This window comes from Pezoporus wallicus, unplaced genomic scaffold (genome assembly GCF_028554395.1).
Source record: "Pezoporus wallicus isolate ANWC-B61680 ecotype Strahan unplaced genomic scaffold, APGP_CSIRO_Pwel_v1 contig_593, whole genome shotgun sequence".
Classification (NCBI taxonomy): Eukaryota; Metazoa; Chordata; class Aves; order Psittaciformes; family Psittacidae; genus Pezoporus; species Pezoporus wallicus.
In genome coordinates, this window is record NW_026642342.1 from 520114 (window position 1) to 535965 (window position 15852).

Sequence of the window (15852 nt, forward strand, 5' to 3'; positions counted from 1 at the left end):
GTTTGAGACCATCTTAAGAACCTGAACATGCACAAGTCCATGGGACCTGATAAAATCCATCCGCGGGTCCTGAAGAAGCTGACGAATGAAGTTGCCAAGCCACTGTCCACCATATTTGAAAAATCATGGCAGTCAGGTGAAGTTCCCGATGACTGGAAAAAAGGAAATGTAACCCCCATTTTCAAGAAGTGCAAAATGGGTGACCCAGGGAACTACAGACCAGTCAGTCTCACCTCTGTGCCTGGCAGAATCTTAGAGCAGGTTCTCCTGGAAGGCATGCTAAGGCACATGAAAATCAACAAGGTGCTTGGTGACAGCCAGCATGGCTTCACTTAGGGGAAATCCTGCCTGACCAATTTGGTGGCCTTCTATGATGGGGCTACGGAACTGATGGACAGGGGTAGAGCAGTTGACGTCATCTACCTGGACTTGTGCAACTGTTCCGCATGACATCCCTGTCTCTAAGTTGGAGAGACATCCTTTTTAATAGATGGACCACTCGGTGGATAAAGAACTGGCTGGATGGCCACACGCAGAGTTGTGGTCAATGGCTCGATGTCCAGCTGGAGACCAGTAACGAGTGGCGTCCCTCAGGGATCGGTGTTGGGACTGGTCTTATTCAACATCTTTGTTGATGACATGGATAGTGGGATTGAATGCGCCCTCAGCAAGTTTGCCGATGACACCAAGCTGTGTGGTTTGGTTGATATGCTGGAGGGAAGGAATGCCATCCAGAGGGACCTCGACACGCTTGTGAGGTGGACTGATGCCGACCTTATGAAGTCTAACGATGACAAGTGCAAGGTCCTACACCTGGGTCGGAGCAATCCCAGGCACAGCTACAGGTTGGGCAGAGAAGAGATTCAGCGCAGCCCTGTGGAGAAGGACTTGGGGGTGTTGGTTGATGAGAAAATGAACATGAGCCGGCAGCGTGCGCTTGCAGCCCAGAAAGCCAACTGTATCCTGGGCTGCATCAAAAGGAGCGTGATCAGCAGGTTGAAGGAGGTGATCCTGCCCCTCCACTCTGCTCTTGTGAGACCTCACCTGGAGTATTGTGTGCAGTTCTTGTGTCCTCAACATAAAAAGGACAGGGAACTGTTGGAACAAGTCCAGAGAAGGGCCATGAGGATGATCAGGGGACTGGAGCACCTCCCCTATGAAGACAGGCTGAGGAAGTTGGGGCTGTTCAGCCTGGAGAAGAGAAGGCTGTGTGGAGACCTCATAGCAGCCTTCCAGTATCTGAAGGGGGCCTATAAGTATTCTAGGGAGGGACTCTTCATTAGGGACTGTAGTGATAGGACAAGGGGTAATGGATTGAAACTTAAACAGGGGAAGTTTAGATTGGTTATAAAGAAGAAGTTCTTTACTGTGATGGTGGTGAGGCACTGGAATGGGTTGCCCAAGGAAGTTGTGAACGCTCCACCCCTGGCAGTATTCAGGGCCAGGCTGGACAGAACCTTGGGTGAGATGGTTTAGTGTGAGGTGTCCCTGCCCACGGTATGGGGGTTGGAACTAAATGATGTTGAGGTCCTTTCCAGCCCTAACTACTCTATGATTCTATGATATAAAGGGAAAGAAACATTGCCCACCCAGCAGTTCTGTAATCATCATCCACCTTTGAAAAATCTTTATTAACATGTCCTCTTTCAGCAGTTTCAACAGTCAAAATTACTTTCCAGTGCTCTGATCCCAACTATCAACCTTCAGCTAATGCGGAAGCGCATATTGGTTTTTTCATATGATACTTTCCAGTAGAAATCTTCTTGTGTCTGCATCTTGATGCCTTTATAAATCTTTCTTCTGGTTATTGTTTTTCCAGTTTGTGTGGTTGCGAGATACAAGTCAGTCACCACAGATTTAAGGTCCTATAATTAATCCTTTGGCAGGAGACTGTGGGCTTACTTTATATCCATTGACTTCAGTCTTGAGATGGAATTTTCCCACCACTTTTCTTGCAGCTTACTCAGTTTGGGCAGATGATGACTTTAGACTTTCACTCATCATTAAAACCTCTAAATTTGAACAGTGTCCACCGTTGCAGTGTAGAAAAGTTGTGATGACACCCTGAAATATTTGTTAGCAGAGTCTTCATAGCATATTTACAGAATATTAAATCAGTTTCCCAGAAAACCAGACAGGTTTTGGTTTTGTGTTTTGGTCAGGTGGAGGAAGTCCACCTGGGAAAAGCAGTCAGCCCAAAGCTAATACATACTGCCAGGTAAGTAGAAATGTTCATTTTGCTTGACAAACTTTGTCAAAAAAAAGTGGAGGAAAGAAAGAGACATAACAGTGAGTTGATAAGAGCTGTTCATCTTCACTCCTTGGCAGTATTGAGCTCCTGTCCACCGTGGCATCCCTAGATGTCAAAATGTTGTTCATCCTGTGCATTCTCTTGCCTCCTGCTCCCAAAGAACTGAACCATTGCTTGTTTGGAAGATGTATAGAAACTACACTAGCCTTATCTGCAATACTTGCACACACTGATTAGTAGAAATCCTAAAAAGCCCAACAGATAGATGGTGCTGTCTCAGTTCTAGCCATGGAAGGTAAAAGCCGTTCCATGATTCAAGAGAAACTACCTGTGGTACGTAGTCTTGTGGTTGCAGCCTCTTCCCTTGGTGTCAGTTTAGCAGGCAGGTTCCATGTGGCTGTGCCACCATGTACACAGTTTGCTTTACAAACCAGAGCAGAATTATACAAAGTTGAAGGGAGATTTGATTTAAGTGCATTAATGAGGGATTTTATTCATGGTATTTTTATGGTACTTTCTCTAAGAAAGTATCATGGTTATATATTATGTGGAAGCTATTTAAGGTTATTAACAGAAGTCATAAATCAATAAATAAAATTAGAATTGGGGCTGTTAAAAAAAAAACAAAAAACAAACAAGTCAAAAGTCTTTAGGTTATTTATTTAGTCAAGGTTATAGTACCAATGAGAAGAGCAACAGATGACAGCATGCAGTGAGATAAAGAATTAATGCAGTTGAGGTGGATTACTAAGAATAGCAGTCCACTATTCAATACTCTGAGACATGCTGTGAAACTGTTTCACATAATCAAAGAAAACTTGCAGTACTGGGGGAAACATTAAAATAAAGCTGCATGTACAGATGATTTCAAAGCTAATAAAATAGATCTTCAACTGTCATATGGTAAGATTCTCTGGTTTCTGGTTTTATCATAATATATTGCATTAGTAATCATTTATTGATCATGCGGAAATTGCCATGCACAAACTTAAATTGACGTTGTTAGAACTGAGGTTGACAGTGTTACCCAGCATGGAACAGATAGCAAATAAACATTATTTCATGAAGAAGCAAAACAGATTCAAGAAATCAGGGTTTAAGTTGCATTGTAAAACAAAACCTTTAGCAAGATACAGAGGATTGTTGTGCTGTACCTGTGCTAGTATATTTTGAAATGCTTATGTTTCTAGTATGCGTTTTTCAAGAAATTAAAACATTCTCATAATATTTAGGATATTTAATCTTTATCCTTTGTAGAGGGGCTAACACTATTACTTGTTAAGCTTCTTCTATTATGGTTTGAAGTTTTGGAGCTGTGCAGTGGATCATTAATCCAGTTGAACTTTTTCCAAAAGCAGGAAAACTGTTAAACAGTTTGTAATGTTAATGATGTTGGGATGGATTTTCCGGCTCTGCAGTTTGCTTAATTTTTCTGTATTTCCTCCTCTTCCATTAACAATAGAAGAAGTGAAGTGGCAAAAAGATCATGTAGTAGCAAAAAAATGTTCCAGTGTTGCCTTGTGTTATATGGTTGGTATATAATCAGTTGCAAAGGCAGTAAAGTGGAAAATTTTTTTATTTTGTAAAAATATTTGTTTATACCAGTTGCATTTAGGATCAAGTCACAAGAATTTTCATTTATTGTTGTGTCATTATATTTTAAATTCTGGTACCTTTGTAAAATTAACAATGAAAAGTAAATCAGCTTTGCTGTTCAGGTAACAGTGGGGAATGCCATAATCCAGATGAAGGAATAACATAAATACAGTTGCTGCTTTTGGTCCTGATCTGCCTCACATCTTGATTGGGCCCTTTGGAGCCATTAGTTCTGGAAAAACCTCCTGACAATAGCGTCATGTGATGTGATTATGCTAGCTCTGCTCTGCAGGTGCTGTGTCCATATCAATAAACCCTGTTGGTCCTGAGCTAAGCAGTATGAAAACCACTCCTGTGTCTCTCCACAGAGATCATGGTATATCTGTTATCCAGGTGACTCATCATAACAAGTGGAGAATTGCTAGTATTGGCTTTCAAACTGAAAGATGGGCTTCATTTTATTTTGGACACAAATGAAAAGCTCTTGGCAACTGCAGAGATGGCATGAGTCCTACATTGCTATCACTTCTGAATTCTACTTGCTCAGTTGTAAAGAGTAAAAAGATGGACATTTTTACTAACTCCTAGTCTGACAGTATTTTACAGGAGAGATGATTTTTTTTTTTTTACCCACTTCTTCAAAAGACAGTCTTGTTCAGTGTGTTCCTGTTATTGCGTTATATACTTCTTCTTACATATTAGTGAGCTGTAAATTTAGCAGCAGGAAGACATTGATATTTGACATAACAGTGAAATGGATTTGGTTAATTTCTTTTTTTCCTTTGTTACCTCACAGGCACTGTAAGAATTGAAATGTTTAGGAACATGCAAAATGCAGAAATCATAAGGAAGATGACAGAAGAATTTGATGAGGTATAGTATACACATAGTTCTTCAAACATTCTGGAATATATTACAACATACTTTTTGTTTAAAAATGCAATGGGCAAGAAACCAGTGGATGACCAGTGGCTCAGTTTGAGAAACTGCATTGACAGGCAAAGCAGTGATTTAAACTGTTGGGTGAGGAATAACAAGCCAGCATGAGCTTTAGGAAAGAGTAGTAATTGGAAACCAAAAAGTAATAGAATTACTTGAAAAGGTAGTTACAATCACTCACTTGAAAAGTCAGTGTGGTGGATTGAGTAGGCCCTAGATGCTTAATTGCTGGTACAGAAAAGTTCGTGATTTAGCCAGTTTAAGGGCACAAGTGTACTGTCACACAAAAGCATGGAGCAAACTCACAACTGGTGGGGTGAGAGAGCCCAGCCAGGTCTGCCTCTGCTTGAGTTCACATTAGTCCTGGTCTGGGTCTGTGTAGACCTTCATGTATCTTTGTATGTCTTTGAGGGGGATATACTTATTTGTCCTGGATGTTAGAGAAATTAGTAAGGGGAGGCAGGAAGAACTGTAGAAAGTTTTCTCATCCCATGAAATTGGTGGTAGTATTCTGGGTTCTGAAGTTCACCTCTTGGAACTGCCAGCATACAACAAAGAACTCCAGATTACTAAGATAAGACTGCAGGTTTTTTCAGCACTCTACTCTGTTTTCTGTGTGCAGATTAATGTTTTGTTCATCTGAAATGGCACTTTAAACCAAAGAGTAGCTTGAAATGAAAATTACCATTGGGAACAGTATTACAGAAAGAAGTACTCTTTCTGTAGAGTAGACCTAGGTATCTTTGTTTGAAACAAGTGTATTTCAATTCAGATTGGGTATCTTCTGTTAAAATAAAAATGTTCCTAATGGTGAACGATTTTTAGTTTTGAGATTGTTTTAACTGTGGGGTTTGGGTTTTTTTTTTAATTATTTTTCATGTATAAAAAAATGACATGTTCTGAGTGTTCATTTTGTACAGTGAGGAAAACAAATAATGAAACACAAATTTTCTGTAGGACAGCAGCATCTTTTTCTGACCAATTCTAAATGGAATGCCAAGGCTATGATTCAAGAAGTTAAGCAGGGTAACCATAAATATGAACACTGCTCTTTTTCAGGATTTACTTCTGCAAGTCTTCCGTCTTATCCATGGCCTTGAACAAGTATTAGGATATTAACATGAGTTAAAGAAGGGATGGAGAATGACACAAACTTTCAATCACACAAGACTGCCTTTGTGTTTTGACCTTCAATACCTGGAAATACTTCTTTTTCATCTTTTCCCCCCATTTCCCAGGACACAAAGAAATGAGTCTTGATGCATGTTTTGTACCGCACAGAGTTAGTGTTGCAAGTGTAGAACAGTTCCAATGAAATCTTTGTAAAAGTACTTTCATGCCAACAAGTTTCTTTGCTTACTGGAGAATAATGTCCTGGGGTTTTTTTATTATTTTCTGTTAGCTTGGAGGATAAAGTTAGTGTTTTGCTTAGAGGCTTAGACCACAATGGCTACATAACCATTAAAATACATTAAATGGGAGACTCTTAGTACTTCATATTTCCATTTTCTTGTTCTTCAGGACAGTGGTGATTATCCGCTTACCATGCCTGGGCCACAGTGGAAGAAATTTCGATCCAATTTCTGCGAGTTCATTGGAGTGCTCATTCGACAGTGTCAGTACAGCATCATTTATGATGAATACATGATGGACACAGTGATCTCTCTTCTGACTGGTTTATCAGATTCCCAGGTCCGGGCTTTCAGGCACACCAGTACATTAGCTGGTAAGTAAACTAGCACAGAGAAGAGTTTCTTCAAAGAAGTTGCTACTATTTAGCCACTTTGTGAATTATTCCTGATTTTGATTGAGGTGGAATTTGACCAGCACTGAGAACTCTGAAAAGCTTGATCAAATCCAAGTATCATATATGGTATAACTATACTTAAAGTGTACTTTAAGTGCACTTTTTTGTTTGGAAAGGAGTATGCTCAGGCACTTAGTGTCAGAGAATTGACACTTTTGAATCCTGTGAATCAGAAGTGGTAAGCCTGCGTCTTGTATTTTGTTGCTAGATGTTCATTTGCTGTATAGAATGTCTTAATAATTCCGTATTTTAGAGTAACAAATCTATTCTAAATAAGCATTATGAAAATTGTATCATCAAAGAATTTCAGTCCACCAGAAAGTAAAATCTGTGCCTTCACTCTTAAGAAGCATTAGATTTGGGAGCACTGGACCATAGTTGTAGGTCTTCTTGTCTTCTGCCTCCAGCCACGCTGCACCTTTTAACACAGCTGCCTACATCTAATGAAAGCACTGCCTATATCATTAGCTCGAAATAGGATTTTCTAGAGTATATTTCATCAGATCTATATGAGATGTCTCCTGCAAGCCAGATTAATTTCTCTTTGTAACTAACTGTTTTTCTTCGATTACAAATCAATACTAGGGTGGCTGGCTTGGGTGTAGGTGTCTAAAGCTGGTTATGTCAGGTGATAACCTTTCTGCTCATCTCATGAGCTGAAATATTGGAAGATTCTTCTGTCTAGATTGTTCATAGATCATGCCAAATATTTGAAGTGTTTGTATCTTTCCTGTACTGAGGACTCCAGAGCTGGATGCAGTACTCCAGATGGGGTCTCACCACAGCAGAACAGAGGGGCAGAATTGCCTCTCTTGTCCTGCTGACATGCTGCTTTGGATGTAGCCCAAGATATAATTGGCCTTCTGGGCTGCAAGTGCACATTGCCGGCTCATAGCCAATCTTTTATCCACCAGTAGCCCTAAGTCTTTCTCCTCAGGGGTACTCTCAATCCCTTCATCTGCCAGCCTGTATTGATACCAGGGTTTGCCCCAACTCACATGCACTTGGCCCCTTTGAACCCTGTGAGGCTCATATGGGCCCACCTTCGAGCTTGTCTGAGTCCCTCTGCATGACTTCTCATTCGGCTCTGTCACCTGCACCCCTCAGCTTCCTGTCATCTTCAGACTCACTGATGATGCACTCAATCCCACTATGTTGTTGATTAAGATACTATCAGAGTACTGGTCCCGTTATGGACCCCTGAGGGACACCACTTGTCACTGGTGTCCATCCAGACATTGAGCCATTGACCACTACCCTTTTGGATGCAACCATCCGGGCAGTTCCTCATCCACCAAACAGTCCATTCGTCAAATCCATATTTCTGCAGTTTAGAGTTTCTTCACCATAGTCAGTAGTGGGATGGTAAAAACGTGAATTATGCAAGCGTAAATTTCCAGGTTCAGAGTTCACTTCCACAAATCAGGTATTCGAAGGTGAACACTACTTGAGTTGCAGATAACCTCCCGTAAATCTGTGCCTGCTGTTTAAACTGAGATGGAAACTGTATTCCTGTCCAACTATCTTCAATTCTAGGCGATCTTGATTTGTTGTTATCTTAGATTGTGGTTGATTGTTTCATAAGAGAGATTATGGAATGAGGCATGCACTCTGGTTTCATGGCAATCATGTGGGAGAGATGCTTGGAAGGTTTGAGAGGCTTGACTGACAAGACAGAAAACCACACCATGCATTAGAGATGTTACCCAAGATTGTGCTATGTGGAAGAAATAGTTGCTATCATTTGGAATGGATTATGTAGCTAGAAACTTCAAGCAAGGATAAACAAATGCAAAAAAACAAGGCTCATCACAACTAGCTTGAGTTACTTAAGGCACTGATGGCTTCTGGCATTAGATGCATGTTTATCGAGTACTTACATTAGGAACAGGAGAAGCCAAAGATCTCCAGCATTTTCCTGTGATAATATATGCCATGAAGCATGTATTGAAGCATGGCCTGAAGCTCAATGCAGTAAATGTATACGTTGTTCTTGGTTTTAGATGAGCTGTGTGACCTGGGTATTGCTTAGATGGGAAGTGCCTTTCCAGGTGGCTTTGTGTCAGAATTGAGTTGGTTATTTTCTGTGACCATGGATCTGCTGAGGAAATATTTTTTAGCTCTGACTACAGGTAAAGAGTCATATTCTGTCTTCTGCCTTTGCAGCTATGAAGCTTATGACTGCTCTTGTGAATGTTGCCTTAAACCTGAGCATTCATCAGGATAATACTCAGAGGCAGTATGAAGCTGAGAGAAACAAAATGATTGGTAAAAGAGCTAATGAAAGATTGGAGCTGCTGCTTCAGAAAAGAAAAGAGGCAAGTAAAAACATGATTTTTTTTTTTTTTTTTTTTTGGCCTGGTTTATATGCATTCCCTCTACAGAAAGTCCAGGGTAGTTTGTGACTTGAGTACCGTAGTAAAAAAGAAACAAGAGATAGGTTTCTGCAGTTGTGTTTGTGTGATCTCAAGCATATTACTTGGACCACATTTTCGAATCTTGTACTAATACATTGGTGAGTACATGTGCTGTTCTGCACACACAGGAGAATTCTATTTACAGGTTTTTATATATGACCCGTTATAGGGGTCATGCAGGCAGGAAGAAGATAAGGTTCAAGTTATAAGCAGTAACTGTTTTGATTATGCAGAAAGATTCTGAAAAGAGGATCATATGTAGTCCCTCACTGCACTGCCCCTTTCTCCCTTTGATCACTGCAATTATGACATAGTGTCTCATTAGTACTTCTTTTTGTAGCTGTTTTCAAGCAACAGTGGAGTGGGGGCTGTGGCACCTGGAGAAGAAGCTAGGGAGATTGTTTTTAGTGAGTGCTAGTCTGGTATTAGGTGAGCAAAACCATTAGGAGGTTGCTGTAATCATCCCTAAATAAAGTATTATATCCCAGGGAATTCAGGTTTAGAGGTGTACTTAAAGGCAGTTTAAAGATGATAAGTAAAAAATGAATACATATGCACCCAAACAACTATAATGTGTAAAGATAGAAAACTCACAAGATGGATTGAAAAATTGAAGTATATATGACTTAGATTTAGTTTTAATATTTTAATATATTAGGTTTTGAATATATTTCGTCCACCTCTGTTTTTTTCCATGGCACATTAAGGATGTCTGGGTGCTTTACCTGTGTGCACCTTTAATTCTTCTAGGTATAATTTTGACTCAGAATTGCTTGACTTTAAAGTCTTTGTCTGGGGATAATTGCAATTATATATTTTTATGTCACCCCTATGATCCGTAACACAATTTTATTTGGCTTTCATAATTCTTTAAAAATCCTGCATTAAGATACAGAGCAAGAACAATCTCTCCTGCCCAAACTGCAAGAGAAAGAGTTTAAATTAAGTACTAATTTTAATGTTAGCCTTAAAGCATTTCAAAAAGCAGAGTTGCTTTGTTAAAACAGCTGGAGCATAGTTCCTAATCCACATTTGTTAATTATTGCTTTGAATTTCCAGAGAAGGACAAAGTCACCAATTACACTGATTAACTTGGTTTAGCATCTCCGTGTCTATGAACATCCTCTGTGCTCATTCCTTCAGCTTTCTTTTCAATGTCTTTTGGAGCTGCAGTATAGAATTGCTCTGGAGAGACTTTGAAGCAATGATGCTCAGGCCAGCACGGGGCTGTGAAACACTTACAAAATGAGCATTTAGCAAACATTAACTTTTTATAGGTCTGTTCAGTCTCTCTCACACCACTACTCACCGTAAATAATCAAAATGTTGCACAGGAGTAGGCCAGAGAGGAGTGATGAGGACTGAGTATGTCCTCAGACACATTGTGTTAAGCATAGTAGGGTGACCTGTGTAGAAGAGATTTATTAAGATCAGATGTCATTAATGACTCTCTGTAAGAACACCTGACATACTCTTATATATTTCCTGTGTTTAAATATACTGAATTTACAATTGTATTCTGTGCTGGTAGATTCTTTGATGTAGTGACATCATAAACCCTCATAAGCACATGCAAAGGCATATGTTTATCTTCATGAAGTTATAGAGGTACAGTTCTTGAGCTAAGTGTGGCAAATTAAGCTGAAGTAGAAGAAATGGAACACTCTCCCAAGTGTTTCGTTCTCATTCCTGAAGTGAGAATAGTGTGTGAAGGTGTAGTGTCATCAGTGAGATTTTGAACTAAACTGGATGATTTTCAGCCCAGCTCCTGCTCTGCTTTATGGAGGCCAAGTGACTGAATTTCAATGAAAATGGCTTCAAACTTTGTGTCACTAAACTGGAAATGACCTTCATCATGTACCTTTGTATGAGCTGGCACAGATTGTTGGTTACATGGTTAAAGCAACTAAAGTTAGAAAGCAATTGCAAACCTCCCTCGAGGACTTGAGGGAGAGGGAGTCCTCCTTCAGCATCATGTGCCTGCTTACATGGAAGCTAAGTTTACATGATGTAGTGTCTCAGCAGCCTTTTAGCTGCTTATTTTCTGAGCCACAAGTATAAGTTGAGACTTGTGCTGTTGATGCTGCACAGGAGTGGGGTGAAGTTAGTAGTGGGGGGTCCTGATAGACAACAGGCTCAATAGGAGTGAACAGTGTGCGGCTCTGGCAAAGAAAGCCAACAGGATGCTAGGGAACATCAACAAGAGCATCACCAGCAGAGATAAAGATGTCGTTGCCTCAGTCGGTGCTTCTCAGGCCACGCCTGGAATACTGGGTTCAGTTTTAGTCCCTGCTCTACATTAGTCCCTGCTCTACATGTGGACAGACTGGAGAGGGTCCCAGGAAGAGCCACAAAGATGATCAAAGGACTGGGCAGTGTGTGAGGAAAGGCTGAGAGAGCTGGGACTGATCAGCTTGGAGAAAGGAAGGTTTAAGGGAGACTTTGTAGCCAGCCTTTAAGTACTGGAAAATGGGGATAAAGAAGATGGAGACTCCCTTTTTTACACGGAGTCATGTGGAAAAGATGAGGGGTGATGGTACAAGTTATTCCTGGGGGGGATGCTGGTTGAGCACAAGGGAACATTTTTCACCATGAGAACAATCAGCCACTATAATAATCTCCACAGTGGTAGGTCCCCCAGCATTGAATGCGGTTAAAACTTAGCCGGATGGGATGCTGGGACATGTCGTCTAGACCATGCTTTGCCTAGAAAGGTTGGACCAGGTGATCCTTGAGGTCCCTTCCAACCTTTATTTCTGTGATTGTGTGATTTATGAAAGTCTCACATAATAGAGAGGAGGTTGTGTTTTAGCTGCTGTCAGTAGTAATCTGAATATGGTGCTTGTTGTACATGTGGTTTTGACCTTCTCAAAATTCTTGCAGCATCTGTAAGAGAATGTTTCCTTTATTTTTACTTAGGTTTAAGGGTGAGTATCACTTTTGCATTGGTAAGAGCAGGAATTCCAAGGCCCAAATGGTCTCTCAAGATGCCTCAAATTTAACACTCAAATTCAAGTATGTGATCTAGAAAAGCTAGAATGGTAAAAAGCAATTACAGTTTTGGATTTTTTTTTTTTTTTCCTTACCTGAATCTGAAACACTTTGGAGCTTTCAAATGCTTTTAAACGTTACTACACAAGAGATCTCACATGGACCTACTGAATCTCTGATTCTGATTCTACACCAGCTCTGGATCCTTGTGTGAGTTATATAGCTGATAACTTACCATGTTTATAGCAAGCTGTAAATTCCACACAGAAAAAAAGACAGAGGAAGCCAACCATGCTGTCCCCTTATCTGTGCCACTACGTGTTGTATGGTGCTGCTCCATTTCACACTTGAGCAAATGTCAAAGTACACTTTTCTTCAGTATCTTGATCTTCTCATAAAGTTCAGTCTCTTCTACCTCTCTTCTGTGGTGCGCTTTGATATTAGTGATTCCTACCCAAAGTTCTCATTAGCTTCCCCTTTCCCTTTCAGGGTCTCAGTAGTTTTGCAGAGTTCCTCCTGAGGTTTCTTGATTCATTCCTAACCTCATTTTACTCCACACTCTCTGCTAGTTTGTCTCTAGCCTCATGTTTCTGTGGATGCTTGCCTGCTTGTAGCCTTTGAAGTCAACGAACTGAGGAGTGATTAGAAATTCACACTCCCTTTTGGATTATGTGTTCTAGAACAAGCATTTAGTCTATGCATATTTGGGTTGAGCTGATGCTGAAAATAGTGCTTCTCTCAGAAGCAGTGTCTGAAGTTGTTTTGTTTATGAGACCTTTGGTGTGCATCCAACTTTTCCCTCTGTAAATAATCCCTTTTACTATGAAATTAATTTCTTTGGCAGGTGTTTGACAGTTTAGTCAGGAGCCCTCAATACCTTGTTTTCCCCATATGCAAAATGCAGACAGCACCTCTTTACCTTTTAGACAACTGGGAGACTTCATTTACTGAGCTTTGCAAGCTGCTTTAGATCTTATCTGGAAGATAGTGTAGAAATATTTATAAACATGGCTTGAAAAATACAAATCCCTGGGTGAAAGTGTTTCTGAGCTCACGCTGTGTGGTAAGTCAAAAGAGGTGATCATAATTCTGCCTGTAGCTTTAAGATTTTTTATCTGTTATATATGTCCATAATTACATAGGTTTGATCATTTTATGCATATTTGCACTCTGTATTAGCAAGGCTTTGTTGTGGTTTTTATACTGAAAATGTGGGAAAATTTACATTCACACATGTGGTATTCTGCTTTGACATTAAGAAACACCTTGATGGAAAAATGATGGCTTTGAGTGTACTAGCAGTTCTGCTCCAAAAGCTGATTGTACATGCTCATAACACCTTCTTATTTGGGTTTGGTTTGCAATATAAGGCCTGGATGTCAGGTGTGCTCCAACAGCAAGCACCCATACTCTGATTCTGGAAAGCTTCCTGGTTCAGAAACTCAGTTATCATGGGTGCTGAAGTTGAAGCAACTGACAAACTCAAGATTAAGGACATCTTTAAGTACTTTTCTGAAATGGAAAATTGAATTTTTTCAGAGGGGATTCCTGATGTGTAACCAGCTTCATTTCTGCAGCTGTCATTCACTCGTAGTTCTATCAGTTTAACTGAATACATGGTCGTTGACATTTCTGAGTACACGGTCTCGATTTGCCTAAATTTCAGTAGCAAAAAAAAGGTGATGACGTCTTCAAAGGACTAATTTGAAACTAAAATAATTGATATGTGTGGGGAATGTTAACTTTCTTCCACCGTTAACTTCCATTAAGGAATTGCATATATACATATATACATATATATATATATATACATATATACATGTGTATGCACATAATACAGGCATATGCTGGAAAAGCAGAAAATAATGAGTCTATGAATACTGTTAATTAAGTGCTGTTTCATGGTCTTCTGATGTATCTCAATAAAGAATTATAGAATATCAAATTATAGTAAGCAGTGATCTTTAATTTATTTTTTGTTTTGCCTTTTTTTTTTTCCAGCTACAAGAAAACCAAGATGAAATCGAAAATATGATGAACTCTATTTTTAAGGGTATATTTGTTCATAGATACCGGTAAGAAAATGCATGCTACAGTAGACTCTGCTAACAAAGTATAATCATAAATAACGTCAAGGTCAGTTTCTATGTTGATTTTTCTTCTGATGTAATACTCTAGATGCCACAAAAGCAGTTTCAAAACCACTGAAGTTCTGGAAGAAAATAAAAGTGTAACCCCTCTTAATTACATACTAGAGCCATCCACGTAACTTTATTTTAATTCAGTAAAACAACTTTAAAGAGTTATGAGAATCATGGATTTTCCAAGGTGGGAGCACAAACATGAGATATCCTAAAAATAATCAAATGATCACTGCATATTGTTAGTTGGCAGTTTTGGTTGCCGAGTACCTTTACTCTGCATTTCCTTTTGTATGTTTTAGGCATAAACAGCAAATTATTGATGTTTCCACCATATACACTTTAGCCACATCTACAACTTTAGGCTTTTTCCTTCTTAAATTACATTAAAACAATTAAAAGTTTTAATTGAAGTTAACATGGGTTTTTCTGTTTGTTAATTGTTTTGGAAGTTTACAACAAAAACATTAAAAAAGTAACTGTAGTGTTAGCACACCAAAAGGGGTGGTTTTAACAGTTGATATGCTATGTCTTGTGAATACAAAACCGCAGCAGGTTATATTCTTGTGTATCTGTGAATGTGCACATGCATGCAGTAGATTTGGACTTGTACACGCTATTTTGGAATATGGTTGATCAGAGAAAAGTAGTCTATTTAAAAATAAAATTAGGGTTGTCTTGCATCACAAGATACCTCATAGTGTCTGCAGCATCCTGGTGCAACCTGTTCCTTAAGTGTTAATTGACTTACCGAAGTGAAAAGAAAAAATTCATATATGCTAAACTATGCAGTTGACCTTTCAGTTTTAAATTGTTTTAAAACTTTATCATTTATGAAATCTTTTCAACAAAAGGCATAAAACCAAAGAGGGTGTATGAGAGGGGACCTATAGTTCAGTTGGGCAGAGGGATTATTGCAAATAGAGAGAAAAGCATTCAGGAAACCTAGAAGGGGCTCATGCTAAGAAATATGTAAGTATGAACAACACAGGGGAGCTGGAGTGTGCGTCTTCAGTATCCAAGCATGATACTTGAAAGGAAGTTTATAGTTATGGTCAGTAAGTCTTGAACTACGTGGCCACAGAAGGATGTGTATGCAGAGTCAACAGATAATTTTTGATGTTAGCTCAGTATAGTGTTTACACTGTTTTGTTATGAAAGCAGCTTTATGGCATGTAGGTAATACTCATAGGGATAGCTGAGTATTCTTACAGGTAAGTTGAAGAAATTAAATGTGAAGTGTTTCCATATTTTGTCCCTTCAGAATTTAATCTATTGTATCAAACAAGAAGTCAGTTTAAAATGTCTTCCAAGTAGCTCATGTGCTTGTGTGGGGTTGGAAAAAGACTCTACCTTTTGATGGTCTGCATGCTAGTTTATTGTTTGGGTTGGGTTTTGGTTTCTTTTTAAATTCTCCTTTTGTAACCAAGATTTCTTTTCATGCCTCCCACCACCATTATAAAGGCCTGATTTTGCTGATGCTACTGTAACAAAAGAGAGGCCAAATAAATAAACTCTGTTTATCTGTGCCCTGAAAAAAGATGCCCAGGCTGACGCTGTTAGACCACTGAAGAAATTGCTGAAATCAGTCAAGCAGTTATGTGCTCCGAGCAGGGCGAATGCCACCACTTCTGCCACTATATAGAGAAGTTCCGAGGAAGTAACTGCTTCCAAGTCTGCCACCAAGAGCCACTTTTGTGAGAAATTATC

The 15852-nt window shown here is 39.4% G+C and overlaps 1 protein-coding gene across 3 annotated transcripts in view; it reads left to right on the forward strand.

The window, feature by feature from the left end:
• The window catches only part of STAG1 (STAG1 cohesin complex component), a 179909-nt gene that overhangs the window by 98542 nt on the left and 65515 nt on the right, over positions 1-15852 (forward strand). For all 3 annotated transcript variants that reach the window (XM_057428966.1, XM_057428967.1, XM_057428968.1), the window contains 4 exons: positions 4644-4720; positions 6308-6512; positions 8760-8911; positions 14003-14076. In XM_057428966.1, coding sequence (XP_057284949.1) covers positions 4644-4720; positions 6308-6512; positions 8760-8911; positions 14003-14076 — 508 coding nt within the window. The remainder of the gene's footprint in view (positions 1-4643; positions 4721-6307; positions 6513-8759; positions 8912-14002; positions 14077-15852) is intronic.